This window comes from Sceloporus occidentalis, unplaced genomic scaffold (genome assembly GCF_023333645.1).
Source record: "Sceloporus occidentalis isolate IW3139 unplaced genomic scaffold, rSceOcc1.0.p SCAF_124, whole genome shotgun sequence".
Lineage (NCBI taxonomy): Eukaryota > Metazoa > Chordata > Lepidosauria > Squamata > Phrynosomatidae > Sceloporus > Sceloporus occidentalis.
Window position 1 is genome coordinate 2,930,859 of NW_028317104.1, and position 16,175 is coordinate 2,947,033.

A 16,175-nucleotide genomic window follows, 5' to 3' on the forward strand; every position below is an offset into this window, starting at 1 on the left:
CCCGCAGCAACTGCAACCGTGTCCGCCTCTCTGAGGCCGGGAAGCCCCCACCAGGGCCGGCCTAAGGGGTGCGCGGCCGCACAGGGCTTAAATTAAAACATGTTAAGTAAAAAAAAAACAACCCAATGTTTTAATTTAAGCCCTGTGCGGTCGCGCACCCCTAAGGCCGGCCCTGGTGGGGGGCTGCCCGGCCTCCTAGAGTGGCAGACACGGTCGCAGTGTCTGCTTACTCCGGCAACAAGGTAAGTAGGGTAAGGGAGGGGGTGCAGTGAGAGGGGATAGTGAGAGGGGGTACATATTGAGAAATGGGGAAGGGGGTACATAGTTAGAAGGGGCAGATAAGAAGGGGATGGGGAGAGGGGGTACAAGAATGAATGAATGTGTGGATGAATTGTGTGAATGCGTATGAGAATTAATGAATTCATGTGTGGATAAATTGCTTGAATGATTTGTGAGACTGCATTAATGAGTATGTGTTATTGATTTGTGTGAATGAGTAAGTGTTTGTCTATCATGAATGTTTAAGTGATTTGGGGAAATGCAAAGATGGTACATGAAGGGTGGGCTTTAAAAATAAATAAATAAAAATGGGCTGCTCAGTCTTAAATGCCCGGGCCTACTTTTTGTCCCAGTCCGGGCCTGCCAACTACCCTCACCCAGCAACCAAAGAATGCGCTTTAGACAGCGTACAGAACCTAATCTTGATAAATAAAACCATGTTTATTTACACCAAAGAGTTCCAACATTAGATCTGTCACATGTGAAGAGAAAGCGTTGTGTCACTGGGACATCTCTCTGATGGGGTGCAAGGGTCAGGTTTGGAGTTTAGTGAAGCAATGGGCTGTTTGCCAGGCCAACTGCTGTAGGGAGAGCCCCAGGGCAAGCTGCCTGGGGAGGTGCCATGGGGGGGTAATTTGCCATTTGACAGGATTAAAGAGGGAACTTTCTACACAATGGAATAAAAAAAAAATGGCAAAGTCTCACCTTGCCAACCGTCACTGTAAGAATGGCATGTGTTGTGGGACAGTGAAGGGAGGATATAGTGTGTAGCACAAGGACCCTCTGCTTGTGTCATTACACCAGAAATTAGTGGCGGGGCAACAGGGACCCAAACCTGACAAAAGGGGGGCTCTGTTCTGATTGGGAATACCATGCAATGTAGGAGCAGCCAAAGGGCAGACAGCGACGCTCCCCCGCCTAGCCACCAATATTACCGACAGTCACCACAGAGCTGGACCATGTCAGAGCCCAGTGCAAAAGTACATGGCGGAAATCCAACTAGCCCCCCCACAGCAAGTGGGGCAGAGATAGGGAGAGGGGCATTGACGAACAAAAAAAAATAAATAAAAAAAACACTATCCAGGAAACAATGAGAGGAAATATCAGGGCAGCCCGTGACCAGGAGCCATGAGGATAGAGCCAAATCCCAGAGACACGAGGGCCCGTGACCAGGAGCCATAACAAAAGTAATAAAAAAAAATTATTCAGCCTATAATATTTTTTATATATATAATGACAGAACTACTATAAATCCACAAGCAACTGCTCAGACACGGCGCATCCAGGGGCTTCTTCTCTTGGGGTGGCCCCCTCCCAATCAGGTAGGATGAGAGTCAGAAGGGCCAAGGAATAGATCTCATCCACCCCCTGCAGCCCTCCCCCGAAGAGGCGCCAGGACAAAGGTCTCCTACTGGGGGGCTCCGGCGGCAGCTGCGACAGGCGTCCCCAGGGGGTTGGTTGCAGAGATGACGGGTGATCCAGCTAAAGAGCCCAGGGCTGAGGGAGTTGGCACCGTGGAAATCCCTGAAGAAAAGCAAGAAATCAGTCAGGAAACTCAAGGACCACATTGCACTTCCTACAATCTATCCGTCCCTCTGTTACTGGGCGACTACCAACCCAAGGGCTAAGATAACGACTAAAAGGGCACAGGATCTACGGCAAATATAAATAACCTGGACAGGAACAGAAACCTGCTTCTGCGCGACAACGCAAACACTTTCATAGAGGGTTATTGCCCCAACACAGCGCAGTTAACCCGGTCACTAACTGGCACAGCCTAAAACAGGAGCGTCGCAAACACCGGGACTCACCTGACATCATACTGGCGCTACTGACGGGTGTGCTGCCACCGGGCATATTAGAGGAGCCCATTCGGGACTGGTCCTTCACAATGGGATCTGGAGAGTGGAGAAAGCGGTTAGATTCCTAGACTTGGAGAGCCAGATAAAAGGGTACATTTAGATAAATCTCATCACTCACAGAAGTACTGATGGTCCATGGCTTCGCGGGCAGTCAGCCTTGTCTGGTGATCATATCGCAGCAGTTTGTCCAAGAAGTCCAAGGCCTCGGGGCTGACCAAATGCTGATTCTCACTGTGCACAAAACGCTCCCACCGTTTACGAGAATGCCTGGAGAAGGTAAAAGGAGGGGTAAAAAGCGTGAGCAGGAATCAAAGAATGACAAAGACCCTCTGCCTCAGCCACACGACGCATGACGGACACTCACCTGCCTAAGATATCATTAAAGCGTGGATCCAGTTCAATGTTATATTTGTCGATGTAATCATACAGATCTTCAGTCCCCAGTACTTTGGCTATTCTCACCAGCTGGGAAGAGGAAGGGACAACAGCCTCACAAAGATGCCACGTTTCACCGCAATGTTTTACAGCCCTTTTTCAACCAGTCCCTAGTCTGAGGACAGTCTCATGGCTGACGCTTAATAAGCCCTACGGCTCCCCCTACTGTGCACCACGGGAACAGCAAGCCGGCCACATACCCAGAAACCGCCACCATACCAGAGCAGGTACTGTTTATATCGAACCGTCGGGTTCAAAGTTTGCATGCAGTGTGACGTGATAACACAATGCACATATTATATACTAATCCATAAACCTAACGGAAGATTCTTTATGAAAGTAAATTTATACAACACACAGCAGAAGAGGAACAAAGCAGCCTCAACAATGCCAGGACTGAGCACACGACAGGATTCGTGTAAAAACTATGGTATCTCAACAAGGGATAGGGTTAGAAGACAGGATAAACAAAGGCTTTCTATGCGAAACAGAATTAAGGACCTCTGGGATCACCGACCGCTCATGTCCACCGGGCCAAACATCGGCCGCTATCATCTGAATACAGACAGAAGTGCCAAGACACCAGACTGACATCTTCCATCCCATACAGGACCCCCTAACACAGTCAGACCACCTTCAGCTTCTCACCTGGTCATAGTTATCGTGCCCGTGGAAGAAGGGCTCCTTTCTGAAGATCATGCTGGCCAGCATGCAGCCCAAGCTCCACATGTCCAGACTGTAGTCATACATCTGCAAGACATTTGGACACCTCAATGTACCATTGCTAATATCCTTCAGTGCCACACCAGGCCCCCACGCAGCATACAGCCCCGTGTGTGATCAGAGAACTCCACCCAGCCAGTCCTCTCCACACTCCCAAGTATAACGAGCCCCCAAAGGCAGCTCTCAAGTACCTGATAATCTACTAGCAGCTCAGGGCCCTTGAAGTATCGGGAGGCGACTCGGACATTGTACTCCTGTCCCGGGTGGTAGAACTCCGCCAGCCCCCAGTCTATTAGCCGCAGCTGTCGGAGGAACACAGCGATTAAATGAAAGGAGCGCTCAAGGGACAAGGGCAGGGGGTCGGCGCATGTCCGGACATACCTTTCTGTGCTCATGGTCGATCATTACATTGTGAGGCTTCACATCTCTGTGCATGATGCCCATACTATGGCAATAATCCAGGGCCTGCGGGAAAATATAATTAGTGAACGCTACGAACGGGGAACATTCAGCACTTATCTTCATAAAACACTAATGGCGGGAGACTTCACTACGCCAAAACCCCACAGTACGCATAGTATATGCCGAAGTACGCCAAAACCCCACGGTACACATAGAATATGGTGAAGTACCCGCGTACCAAATCATTGACCACATAACCAGCCGGGCCACTTACAGGACGACACACATGCTGCCCGACCAAAGCACTTACGATAGGAGGCACACATTTACTCACCTTTAATATTTCATACATGTAGAACCTAATGTCATAGTCTGTTAGAGTCTGGTACAACTGCTGTGGGAAGCAAAGAAAACAAAGGTCGGTGATGTCTCTCTGGGATTATAACACTCGGGTCAAGGGTGCGTCCATAAACCCCGCTGAGCACGAGATACCCCAGGGCCTCACCTTAAAATCTGTATTGTTCACATGTTCAAAGACCAAAGCCGGTGTTCTGGACTAGAAGAAAAGAATACAGAATCATCAACCTCACTCCACCCGTCCATCGCTCACCCGCCATACAGATGGGACCAGCGCCCGCTTACCACAGGATCCTTCACGATGTCTGCCAGTGTGATAATGTTGGGCCCCCCGCGCAGGTTCTCCAGGATCTTGATCTCACGTTTAATTTTCTTCTTCTTCACGGGCTATAAATAATGCGTGGAGGAGAGGTGTGAGGAAGCGGCAACAAGCCACAGACTCCAGATAAAAGGTGCAACACTTCCCAGGCAGGTCTAACAGCATAAAATACTCCGATAAACCAGGACTAGCATGCGCCGAACATCAGACACCGGCCCCACTCACCTTCAGGATTTTCACCACTACCTTCTCATTGTTGGTGATGTTAATTGCTTCGAAGACTTCACTGTATTTGCCTCGGCCAAGTTTCCTGACAAGCTGATAATCATCCTGGTTCCTAAAGACAGCAATTCATTGATTTTACTAAACATTCCTGGCACAGAAAGTACCCCCCCCCGCCCCGGCAGATGGATGTATCACACCGGACCGGGGCCCTTACCAGCACGGTGACTGAATGGGGCAGAGAATGTGGCACGAATCCCAATGGCTCACTAATTGCTCCTCCAATCTTGTTTAAAGGCGTTTTGAACCTGGCAGAAGTTGCCACACCAGGGGTACCCCGGGGCAGGAAGTCACATCCACCCAGGAGGTGCAGGGACCCTGAACAGCAATATGAAGGATGCCGCCACTGGCTGCAAGCGGTTTATAAACTTCCTTCCCCAAACAAGACCATAACCCATAAGAAATCGATACTTCGCAGAGTGTTGGAAGAACATAACAAGTGGCCTCTAACAATATGTTTGGGGCAAGAATTCCTTCCTAATCGCCCCTTATAACTCAGGCCTCCTCCGTTTCGGCAGAACATGTAGAATACACACATGATACTCACCCCCACTCTACAACATGTGATTCGTAGTCCCAATATTCCCGAGGTCTGTGCGTGTTCACATCCGTGTAGACACGGGCCCGGCTTGGCACAGGTCCCGACATGGCAGACTGCTTGGCGGCCACCAACAGACAGCGACTTTGAAGACCCAGAAGAGAGATGCTGCAGACGGAGGATCTTGCTGTAAGACAGAGAACGGTTAGAAAAAGCTCAGCGTAGCGAACCCTCCAACCAAACCGGTAAATGTAACACATTCTACCCAGACCGATCCACGTATTAGATTTCATGGGTACCTTTACACGAGAAGAGGCTACACAACGGCCAGGAGGCCAAACAGATAACCAGAAACATCTACACCAAGTATCTCCTCCCAGTTCCTCGTACCCCGGGGTAACGCCAACTTCCATCTTAATGAGCAGCCAAAACGTGGGTTTATCCAACAATCATAAGAGCACCGCCAATCGTGGCCTCAACAGAAGGTAAAACATACATGTCCAACCAGGAACACACCACCCCATGTGCGCCTTTCCAGCTGTCACCATACATATTGAAAAAAGTATTACTCGGTCAGCCAGACACGCAAGCAAAACTAATCGCAATTATGTCACCCCCCCGACCGGTCTACAAGGAGACGTCTCGCTGCAAGACACCAACATGCATAGAACGGGGTGCCCATGGCGCCAACAGGACGCCCAGCAACTTCCACCATCTTCACATCAAGTAATCCTCCAGAACTCAGTCTGATCATCAAGGTTATTACTACAACCGCCCTAACCGTCACCGACGTAAAAGCCACCGGCAACCGCGCTACATGCAAGAAGGGGACAGAATTCCCACTTCCGGAAGTCACAGTACTTATGAAACACATATGATCATTATTTTTGCATAGTCATTTTAAGCTATTTTCTGAGGTTTCTGGGTCGTACAGAGCCAGCCAACAGATCCATAATACACCAGGCTTCCAATGCTTGCGGGCCGGGGAGGACACTAACCATTGGCTAGTGAAGCTGAACCAAAGGGCTTGCACTTATTTCACAAATTTTTCATACCCATCAGTAACACTAACGCGATTCTGCCCAGGAACACATCTGACAATATTTAAATACCCCGCAGGGCAGCATGACCCCAAAAACTGCTCTGCAGACTAGACCGGCACATAATAAAGCCTACGCTGGCCAAGCCAGTACCAGAGCCCCACAAACCCACCGCAACCTCCTAACGGCTGCAGCCCCAAAACAAAGCAAACTGCCCAGAATTCCCAACCCTGCAGCCCCCAGCTAACCTCAACTGCCTCCGCAGCCCCCGGCCAACCTCGACTGCATCCGTGGCCCCCAGACTACTCGTCGCACAAACCCCTGCTGCACAGGGTATGAAAACTAAACGCTCCATCCCTGCCAGCCATACACGTCCACCATGTCCCCAACCTACTCCCACTTCATCAGGCCTTGCTTACTGGAGCCAACCCTACCTCCAGGACCCCAATCACTGCCTGCATCAGGAGCTTCTCCCCCGGGCCATGCAGCCTAAGGTTCCCCCACAAAACCCACTACAACCCCCGGCTTCTGGGCTCCACATTTACACCCCAAACCTTCCATCTGCAGCTGCCCACCCCCTAATTCCTAAAGCCCCCATCACCCCCACTACCGATACCCCATTCACCCAACTTCAAAAGCACATGGAGACCGCGAAGCAATTACCCCACAATGGACCCAGAGCAGCCATTGACCCTTCAAGCGGCCCGTTCAAATAGACCTTAATGCTCACATTCTCCCCCCTAACCACACAGTGGGTATCACCGAGGACGTCTTAGGCCTGACCCACGGCTCCTGCCCCTTATTGCCCCGGCCCTTCCAGCTCCCTCCCCCCGGGAGGAGTTTCCCCCCTCCCCTCGCTCACACCCGGAGATGGCGGCCTCCGGCTCAGGCTCTGCTCTACCCCACCCGGAACTCTCCTACAGTCCCTGCAGAGACCTGTTCCACCCGCAGCCCCGTTCTGGCTCCCGTCCCACCCCGCACCTGCTGTTCCCGCTCCCCGCGGCCGCCGCTCCCGCCGGGATCACACAGACAATATGGCGGAGACACACGGCCGCCAGCCGCAGGGACCACAGCGAGGCTGGCAGGAAGCGGAAATACACTCTACCCGCTGCGGCGGCCTAGCAGGGCGGGATTCTGGGCGCCATGTTGTGTGTGGCGGTGGATCTGCAACAGTGGTTCTTAGTAAAGAACGTCAGAGAGGCCTAACAAACTAACGAAAGACACAGAAAAGAGAAAGAACCACTATGCACGAGTTTAGCGGTATCTAGTCCTGCAGCCCGAACATACTGGCTCCACCTGACTAAGCAAAAATACGATTCCAGTCTCAAAATGGCCGCCAGCGAGTACCGGCGCTGGGCGTACGCATGTGTGATGTAGCCTGGAGCGCTGGTACATTCTGGGAAATGTAGTTTAGTGTATTCATTTGTGAGGTAATTGATCCTAAAGTTAAAATAATAAATACCTTTTATTTAAGGGGGATTACCGTGATTAGGGGACACCAGAAATGTTGCAGGAACATACGGGGTCTGGGATAGTAGATAATGAGGACAGTATGGATGGATGGATGGGATCTGTCAGAGTGTTGGGGGAATTGGGATCCGTGCTGTAAGGTACGTCATTTGTTGGACCTGTTTTAAGCTACTATCGATGGGCGGGGTTTGTAGGGGTAAGGATGACAGTGATCTACTGGGTGCTACTATTGGTCACGATCAGCAGGAAGGGATCTATTGGAGTTAGTAAACGGATCTACTGGAAGGGATACACTGGGGTTTAGTAAAAGGATCTACTGAAAGCCTGGCAGTGATCTACTGGTGCTAGTAATAGAGATCTGCTGGACGGAATCTACTGGGGTTTAGTAAAAAGGATCTACTGAAAGCCTGTGGTTAGTAATAGGAGTGATCTGCTGAATGACTGCAAATGATCTACTGGGTGTTACTAATAGGAGGATCTGCCAAAGAGCAGGCCTGGATCTGTTGGGCAGGTAGGGGTTACGGGAATCTGTTGGGGGTAGACTGGGAAGTTCCCCATAACATATACATTTAAATGCACGTCTCTCCTCATGGTGATCAGCACTATGACGCCTTCAGGTTATATTTGCAGATCCTTAGAATCATTATGTCTGTTCTAGAACCGCTAATGATCTTTCAAAAACTGAACTCGTTATCTTCCCTCCTTCCATCTCCACCCCGGAACCTGACTCCTCACAACAGACTATCTCTCCCACTCACCAGACTCCTCGGGGTCGTCCTCTCCCTCATCCCCCTCATTCAGTCCCTCGCCAGATCCTGACACTAAAACATCTCTCCCATCTGCCCGCTCCTCACCGAGTCCCGAGAAAACCCTCCTTCATTCCCTTATCATCTCCCGCCTGGACTATTGTAACACCTTTCTCGTCTCTCCTCTACAGTCTGACCCACATGTTGCTGCGAGGCTTATCCTCCTCACACGCCGCTCTGCTTCTGCTTCCCCACTCTGTGATCCTCCACTGGATCCCGATTACCTTTAGAATGACATTAAAATCCTTGTACTGATATATAAAGCCCCATAATACTGCCCCTCCATAACACTGCCCCCATAATACTGCCTCCATAAAGCTCCCTGCCATAACACTGTCCCGCATAATACTGCTCCCCATAATACTCTCCCCACAATACTGACCCCATAATACTGCCCCCACAATACTGCCCTCCATAATACTGCCCCCCATAGGACTCCCCACCATAATACTGCCCCTATAATGCTGCTCCCCATAATACTGCCCCTCATAATACGGCCCCCCCAATAATACTTCCCGCCATAATACCGCCGTATAACAAAATACTCCCTACTTGATCTTGACCGACCGGCCGGCCACCGGAACACGTCTGCCATTGTGTCGGACAAACAGGGTCCCATAGCGACGGTCTTCACACAGAACAGCACGGCGGAGGACATCGTTATGTATTCATTAAGGCCCACGTTTTAGTACCCAGGATGGGGGTTGGAGAGTTTGGGGTAGTCACTCAAGGTCTATGGACATCTCACAGCTCAACGCCTTCACTGTCTGGATCCAAGTAGGGGCCACAGATTCACAAACACACCCCCCGTTACATAAATTACCCTCTATGATCCAGAAAGGCCATCATGCCAGATAAGGGCTTCTGGATAGGTTTCTCGGAAAAATGGCAGAAGGCGAGTCCAGAAGATGCTCTGAGCAGGTAGAGGTCCTGAAGAACCAGGTTCTGCTCGTGGAACCAGCTCTGTAACCCATTGAGGCAGATTAAGCAGTAGCCGCACCTTCCGGGGAGACTGAAACTGGAAGAAGGTCTCGCTGCGTGACTCCATCACATAACAGAGAAATAGTGGAACCTCACCTTCTAAAGATTACCTCTCTAGATTGTGAGCTCCTGTGGGCGCAGGACCCTCCTCACCTGTTGTCTCTGTAAGCCAAATTGTAATGTTATATACTACTTGTTGTGTCCTGTTTATTTGCCCATTGTACAGCGCTACAGAATATGATGGTGCTATATAAAAACAATAAATAATTGCAGCATTTGCTGAGCTTGGATGTTGGATTATCGGGCTGGGGTACTACCGATGCTGGCCACTGGGTGGCGATGTTGGACTCCAGTAAATAGCACATTCTCCTGCTTTCTCCTAAATTCAGCGACGTTAGGAATCTGGCAAGGTCACTCGGCAGAGCGGGATTCGCATGACGCCGAACGTCAGCAAGACAGCCGAAGAAATCCGCCATGAACATTTCCACGAATGATGATTAGTAAATAGCGATTTTCGGTCGGGAACGTAATGTGAAATCGCAACTTGAACACAGTGTGCAGCGGGTGAAATCAATAGTGTGTCCGTACCTGTGAGCTGTCAGGGTTTTTACTCCAGTCTAGGGGTGAATGGGCAGATTCTTAGGGTTTTTGCCCCAATCCCAGGATCTCAGTCTGAATGGGCATATTCTTAGGGTCATTTCCACATTCTGTAGGTCTCAAGGTGAATGGGCAGATTCTTAGGGTATTTGCCCCATCCCAGGATCTTGAGGTGAACAGACAGATTCTCAGGGTTTTACCGACTCCTTCATGTTCTCTGATTTAATGATATCTGAGCGTCCCAATTGGTGCTTTTCTCCCTGCTATATCACAGCTGGGATCCCTGCTTGAATACAGGTGACTCCATACAGAATATCCTGACCAGTCCTGGTTCCATGAGGACCGTCATCAGAACCATTGGGCCGTCGCCGTTAGCGAGTCACCGCAATAGGATCTGTGTGATGGGATATTGAAGGGTCAATATTTGCGGGGGTCTGCACAGGTATGGCGTGTGTGGATACCGCGTGTGTGAATGGTGTTTAAGGAGGAATGCATGTAAATCGTACACATGCATGTCATATGTAGATACCACGCGCAGGAGCGGTGGAAGAAGCCACGTGTGGGAGTGCGCAGATGAGTGCGGATGCGCTGAGTGATTAACCTCACACCCCGGGGTCACTCACCCCTCTCGGCTTTCCTTGTATTGTGTGGAGCCGGCTCTGCGTTTTGGAAACTTGCAGGTCCTTGCGAGGCGGCCGCACACAGGGGACGCCCGGCCCCCTTCCCTCCATTGTCACAATCCTGGCCGTATCTCCAGCTGCTAAATATAGAGGCTGACGCAATGGCCGGGGTATGTCCCCCTCAGCCCTGGGACCCGTCAACTGCCCCTGACCCCCCCCACTGGAAGCATGGAACCCTGACACCCCACGGCCAGGTTACCCTCTGACTGCGGACGCTCTGTTGGGGGTTACCCTCTGACTGCGGACGCTCTGTTGGGGGTTACCCTCTGACTGCGGACGCTCTGTTGGGGGTTACCCTCTGACTGCGGACGCTCTGTTGGGGGTTACCTTCTGACTGCGGACGCTCTGTTGGGGGTTACCTTCTGACTGCGGACGCTCTGTTGGGGGTTACCCTCTGACTGCGGACGCTCTGTTGGGGGGTTACCCTCTGACTGTGGATACAATAAATAAAATACTCCAGAAATCCCACTTTTATTTTAACCCCCCCCCCATTATTTTTGCGGGGGGGGGGTAAAATAAATTAAAGCTCATTCTGCCTGCGTCTCCAGCTGTTCCCCTCTGTGACTCGGATAATAATATGTCTGACTCTAGGGGTTTGAGGATGTGCGAGTTCTGCAGATCTCTGCATGCGCGACGTCCTGAGAAACCAACTTTCTGCACAGGCGTGTGTGTGCTGTGCATGCACTGGTAACAACTGCATGCTGCAGAACATTACATGTGACATATCGGCGTCCTGCAGAACATTACATGTGACATCTCGGCGTCCTGTGGTTCCCTGCACATCCTAAATGGAGTCCTGCAGAGCATTGCGTCTACTGGATTTCTCGGCCTGGCAAAGTGTTTCACACATTGCATGGCTGTGTTAGACGATCAGATACCCGCGCAACCGTGTTATGTTTCCTGAACGTCACGTAACGTCATGCGCGGGACGGGCTGCTTCTCCTTCCTCCCGGTTGCGGCTCTGCTGACCTTCTGGTGGTGGTGGGGGGGGCTGGTTGGGTCTTCTGGGACCGTCCTGCGTATCTGTGGAAGATGTGACTCACCAGAGCGCTGATCACATTCCAGACTCGCTGCGGAGCGCTGCGCTCCCCGGCCTCACACCCCCGGCCTGCGATTGTCTCATTGTTTGTAGAGGGAAGCCTCAAATTAACCTGCTCCTCATCCTCACACCCTGTTTGGATGGGGGCAAAAAGAGGCTCAGAATGGCGGGGAGGGGGTTTAAGGGGGCAGAGGGGTAACGAGGGGTCACGGGTCAGATGGGACAACGGAGCGGTTCGGATTTTAACTGATCGGAGTTTAAAGCCCTGGGTTTTCTATTAAATGAGCAGGTAGCGGGTTAACCGTGCTCTAGGGTTAGGGCTCAGCGGTGCCAAGGGCTTGAGATGCCTTTGATACCCCATACATGTCCAGCTGGTGTCCACGTGAACCACTTCTGCCCCAAGAGCCGGCTGTCACACAGATCAGGCCGTGGTTCTGGCACACGACCCCACCAAGAACCCCCCCGATGTATGAAGGGGGTATATGAATGAGCGGACATGGAGGGAGAAGCGCAAGAATGATAATCAGAGGGGGCGGCAGGAACTAGACGGAACTGCAGGGATCAGCGTGGACATGGGGAATTTGGGGTAAAAGCCCACCCAAGAATGGCGGGCTATAATTTAGGAGCGTTAAGGGAAGATCTGGGTGGGGGGCAGTGGAGTGCAATTTCTGGAGAGCGTGTGTGGGGGGGTTTGCTGTGTGAACACGCAGCCTTCCGTATCACTACACACATGACGCATCGAGTGGGGAGACACAGATGTGAAATCCTGAGATAATGGCCCCGGGTCACTGGGGTTTGGTACATTTTCCCGTTATTTGATTATTTATGGGTCGGACGAGAGACCGCGTGCTGGGGGGAATGAAACGAGGCATTCTGGGTACCAGTGACTCGGAGCAGCTGAAATATTTGGGAGGGAACCTGGGAAAACTGCGACTAAAAAAAGAACGTTTAAAAACAGGAGTTACAGAGAAAAACCCTCTCCAACAGGGAGTGGATCCGTGCAGCTGCGAGAGTCCCAGGTGAGGGCAGATCTGGAGGGCCGCCAGCGTGGCCCCTCGGAGAGGATTCCAGAGGGGTCAGTGATCGGAGAGCTTCCTTCCTGAGACTCGCAGGCACCTTCCTGTCCCAAGGAGCGAGCAAGACCCAGGGAACGACAGGGGCAATTAGAGGAAAATGCCTCAGAGAGGCATTAGCGAGGGGGCAGATCATGATATAGAATTTACGAGCCCACCCAATGATTTTGGAAGCCATTCTGATATTTTTAGGAGCCGGGAGGCAACGCATCCAAATAAGAGAATGGAAATTGCCCAGGGGCAAAAAATGAGGGTAAATGTACGATGATAGTTTATGGTTGCCCACTTGGGAGGCGGAGGGGGGGGGTTTCCAGTGCAGAAGCTTAATAATCCAGGTTTCGTTTTTCCCGACCCGTAGAGATGGGATTGTGGCCACGCCATGTTTTTAAATGCCCGAGCCGCATGTTTAAATGCCCGAGCCGTGTGTTTAAATGCCCATGCCACATGTTTAAATACCCGTGCCGGGTGTTTAAATGCCCATGCCACGTGTTTAAATACCTGAGCCGCGTGTTTAAATGCCCGAGCCGTGTTTACATGCCCAAGCCGCGTGTTTAAATACCCGATCCGCGTGTTTAAATACCCGAGCCGCGCATTTAAATGCCCGAGCCGCGTGTTGTGATCAGACGGGGAATTTGTGCCACCAGCGCTGATCAGTGGGGCATCTACTGGGTGTGAAATTGACACATCCGGAGAGCTGTGTCCAGCTGGGGAGGGAAATGACAAGTCCCATAACCTGACTGTTCAGAGGCAGGGGGTCTCACAGCTTTATGGGGGCCAAGCCGAGGTCACAGGATCAGAAGAAGATTTCTGTGAAATGTTTTTAAAATCTCACGGCTGTTTATTGGGGGTCTGTAAAGCATTAGATATGGTGTGAAGACCCCCATCACCCACCCACTCCCAGGCTGGGACCCCGGTGCAGCTGTGCTGAGCCATCAGCGGCGTAAATCATCCCAGAGCAAGGAGGTGGAGCGGGTGCGGGATACAGAAGCAGGGAGAGAGGGAGCGGAGGGGGTCAGAGACCAGGGAGATGCTACAAGAAGGAGTGCAAGTGGGGCAGAAAGTACACAGAGGTCTGTGGTACGGGGCAGCCATGCAAGTGGAGAGCATCAAATGAGCGCTAGAGTTTATATATAACCCGTCCCATAATGCCACATACCCCATCTACCCCTCCCTGTAACCCCGCCTATTACTCAATATACCCATCCCTTTAACCCTGCCTATTACTCCATATACCCCTCACTATAACCCCACCTATTACTCCATATTACCCGCCTTATAACCCCTCCTATTACTCCATATAAACGCTCCTATAACTCCCATCACTCCCGGATCCCTGCCCCTATGATCTCCCCCGTCTGGTTTCTGTGGGCTGTCAGGGTTGAAATGCCCCAGATTTCGGTATCGGGGGGACTCGGGACCAACAGCTGCCGGCTTCACATGTAGAAATGTCCGGGGGGATTCCTGTCAAGATGGAGGAGACGCGTCTGAGTCAGGATGAGAGGTCTGAGTCACGGGTATTGACTCCGGACTCTCCGTCTACGGTAAACAGCACCGGCTGGAGCCTCCGCCGGGAATTAACCTCCAGCCGGCCGAGTCGTACTAAAGAAATTCCCCAAAAATACTTCAAACCCCCCCCCCCCACAAACCGCCCCAAAGCCCCCCACGTGACCCCAACGTTCCCAGCCCGGCCAGAGCTCCAGATTTTGGTTACACGTTTTGTGAATCTGTGTGTCCGTGTATCATGTCCGTGTATCATGTTCTAGGAATACACAAACACGGATTTAACATGGAGATCGTCTCACACGGGGGGGGGTTCAGGCACAGATATTCGTGCTTCACAAACTGCCCCATTAAAAAGCTCCTAGATAAGTGGAACAGCCTCCCAGCAGACGTGGCAGAGGGTAAAAGAGTGAGGGAATTTTAACATGCATGGGATAGGCATATGGATAGATAAGTGGAGCAGCCTCCCAGCAGAAGTGGTAGAGGGTTATACAGTGAGGGTATTAAACACGCATTGGACAGACATACGGCTCCTGAATCTAAGACGAGACCGAGCACTGGTTAATTTTGGCCCCGGGACCCCGTGCTTTCTAGTGATGCCCCTTGAAATATAATCTGCTTTTGTATACAACAATGTTCGGATTTTGTTTATTGTACGTTTACAAATAAAGTTTATATTCAATGCAATCAAACTTTATCCTCAAATCGCGAAGAACGCTTTCGTTTGGAAACGATGGAGGAAAGAGGCTGTTGGGAGCTGCCGGGGCCCCTGATCCTTCATCGCTCCGAAGGCGCTGGTAACGCGCTCCACAGCCGTCATTTTACTTGTTATTGGCCGTATTTTAATAATTTCGTGTTTTTATCGTTAATTATGTTTCTTTTTTCCAGAAAACACTTAAAACGCTGTTGGGGAGCGGAGGAGACGCCTGAGAGCCGACAGAAGGTGAGCAACAAACCAAATCTTATCGGCGTTATTACAGAGCATCACTCAATGCATTCTTAAAAAACAAGTTTTGGTATAAAAACAAACAAACAAAAAAAACAACCCAAAATTGCTGATTTCTGTAGATATTTTTGATGATATAACCGTACCCGGGAACTCGGTAAATGAGCGGCCCCCGAGACTGCTGAAATATTAACCCTTTAATAGCCCATCGTGAACATTTTATGCACTGACTCTCCAAATGTTACTCAAATGGCCCTAATACCGGTTGTCATGGAAACCCTGACCTGTCAAGATACACTTGAGTCACCTGGATTCAAGCAGAGAAATCACCCAAAACATACAGGGAGCAAAAGCACAAAATTGGGAGTCTGATATATGATCCCAGCAGGGGGGGTAGGAAGGAGTCAGCCCCAGACTGTGACCCTGGGAATCTGCCCCTTCACCCTGAGACTGGGGCAAAAAAACTGAAAATCTGCCCCTTCACCCTGAGACTGGGGCAGAAACCCTGAGAATCTGCCCCTTCACCCAGAGACTGGGGTAAAAACCCTGCGCATGTTCGAACGGGGAAAGGGGTAAAATCCACAGCAACAGATGGGTAGATACTCCTAGATCAGGGGAAACACGTCGGATCACCGCGCATGCAGGAGAGATCTGCTGTGTAGAAGTGTATTTACAGGGAGATATTCTGCAGGCAGCTTGTTTTACGCGACTCCCCTGCCTGCCCGACCCGCGCATGTTGCATTTTACTGCTGAAGCCAAAGCGCCTGTCTGTTCGGGTAGAATATTGTTTTGCTTAATGAATGATCTGTTCTTTTAACCTCAAGAAACACCCGGCAGTCACTGGGA

At 51.0% G+C, this 16,175-nt stretch overlaps 1 protein-coding gene across 2 annotated transcripts; it reads right to left on the minus strand.

Moving 5' to 3' along the window:
• Positions 1-1,687: 1,687 nt before the first annotated feature.
• Positions 1,688-5,307, minus strand: LOC149282068 (casein kinase II subunit alpha). 2 transcript variants are annotated; one of them, XM_089498647.1, is made up of 13 exons: positions 5,207-5,307; positions 4,603-4,714; positions 4,344-4,445; positions 4,207-4,257; positions 4,036-4,095; positions 3,681-3,764; positions 3,491-3,601; positions 3,225-3,326; positions 2,506-2,606; positions 2,260-2,408; positions 2,091-2,177; positions 1,971-1,973; positions 1,688-1,803 (listed from the first exon to the last, which is right to left on the minus strand). In XM_089498647.1, the coding sequence occupies exons 1-13, from the start codon at positions 5,305-5,307 to the stop codon at positions 1,688-1,690; spliced, it is 1,179 nt and encodes a 392-aa protein (XP_089354773.1). The 2 variants fall into 2 exon arrangements, with proteins under 2 accessions (XP_089354773.1, XP_089354772.1); XM_089498646.1 differs by lacking the exon at positions 1,971-1,973.
• Between the last annotated feature and the right edge of the window lie 10,868 nt (positions 5,308-16,175).

Bases quoted from the DNA above. Each gene is read 5' to 3' on its own strand.
- LOC149282068 (XM_089498647.1), bottom strand. From the start codon at position 5,307: ATGTCGGGACCTGTGCCAAGCCGGGCCCGTGTCTACACGGATGTGAAC. The intron at 4,258-4,343 runs GTAAGCGGGCGC...CTTTTCTTCTAG, and splicing joins ACATCGTGAAGGATCCTGTG to TCCAGAACACCGGCTTTGGT. The intron at 3,765-4,035 runs GTGAGTAAATGT...ATTTTCCCGCAG, and splicing joins ACATGTATGAAATATTAAAG to GCCCTGGATTATTGCCATAG.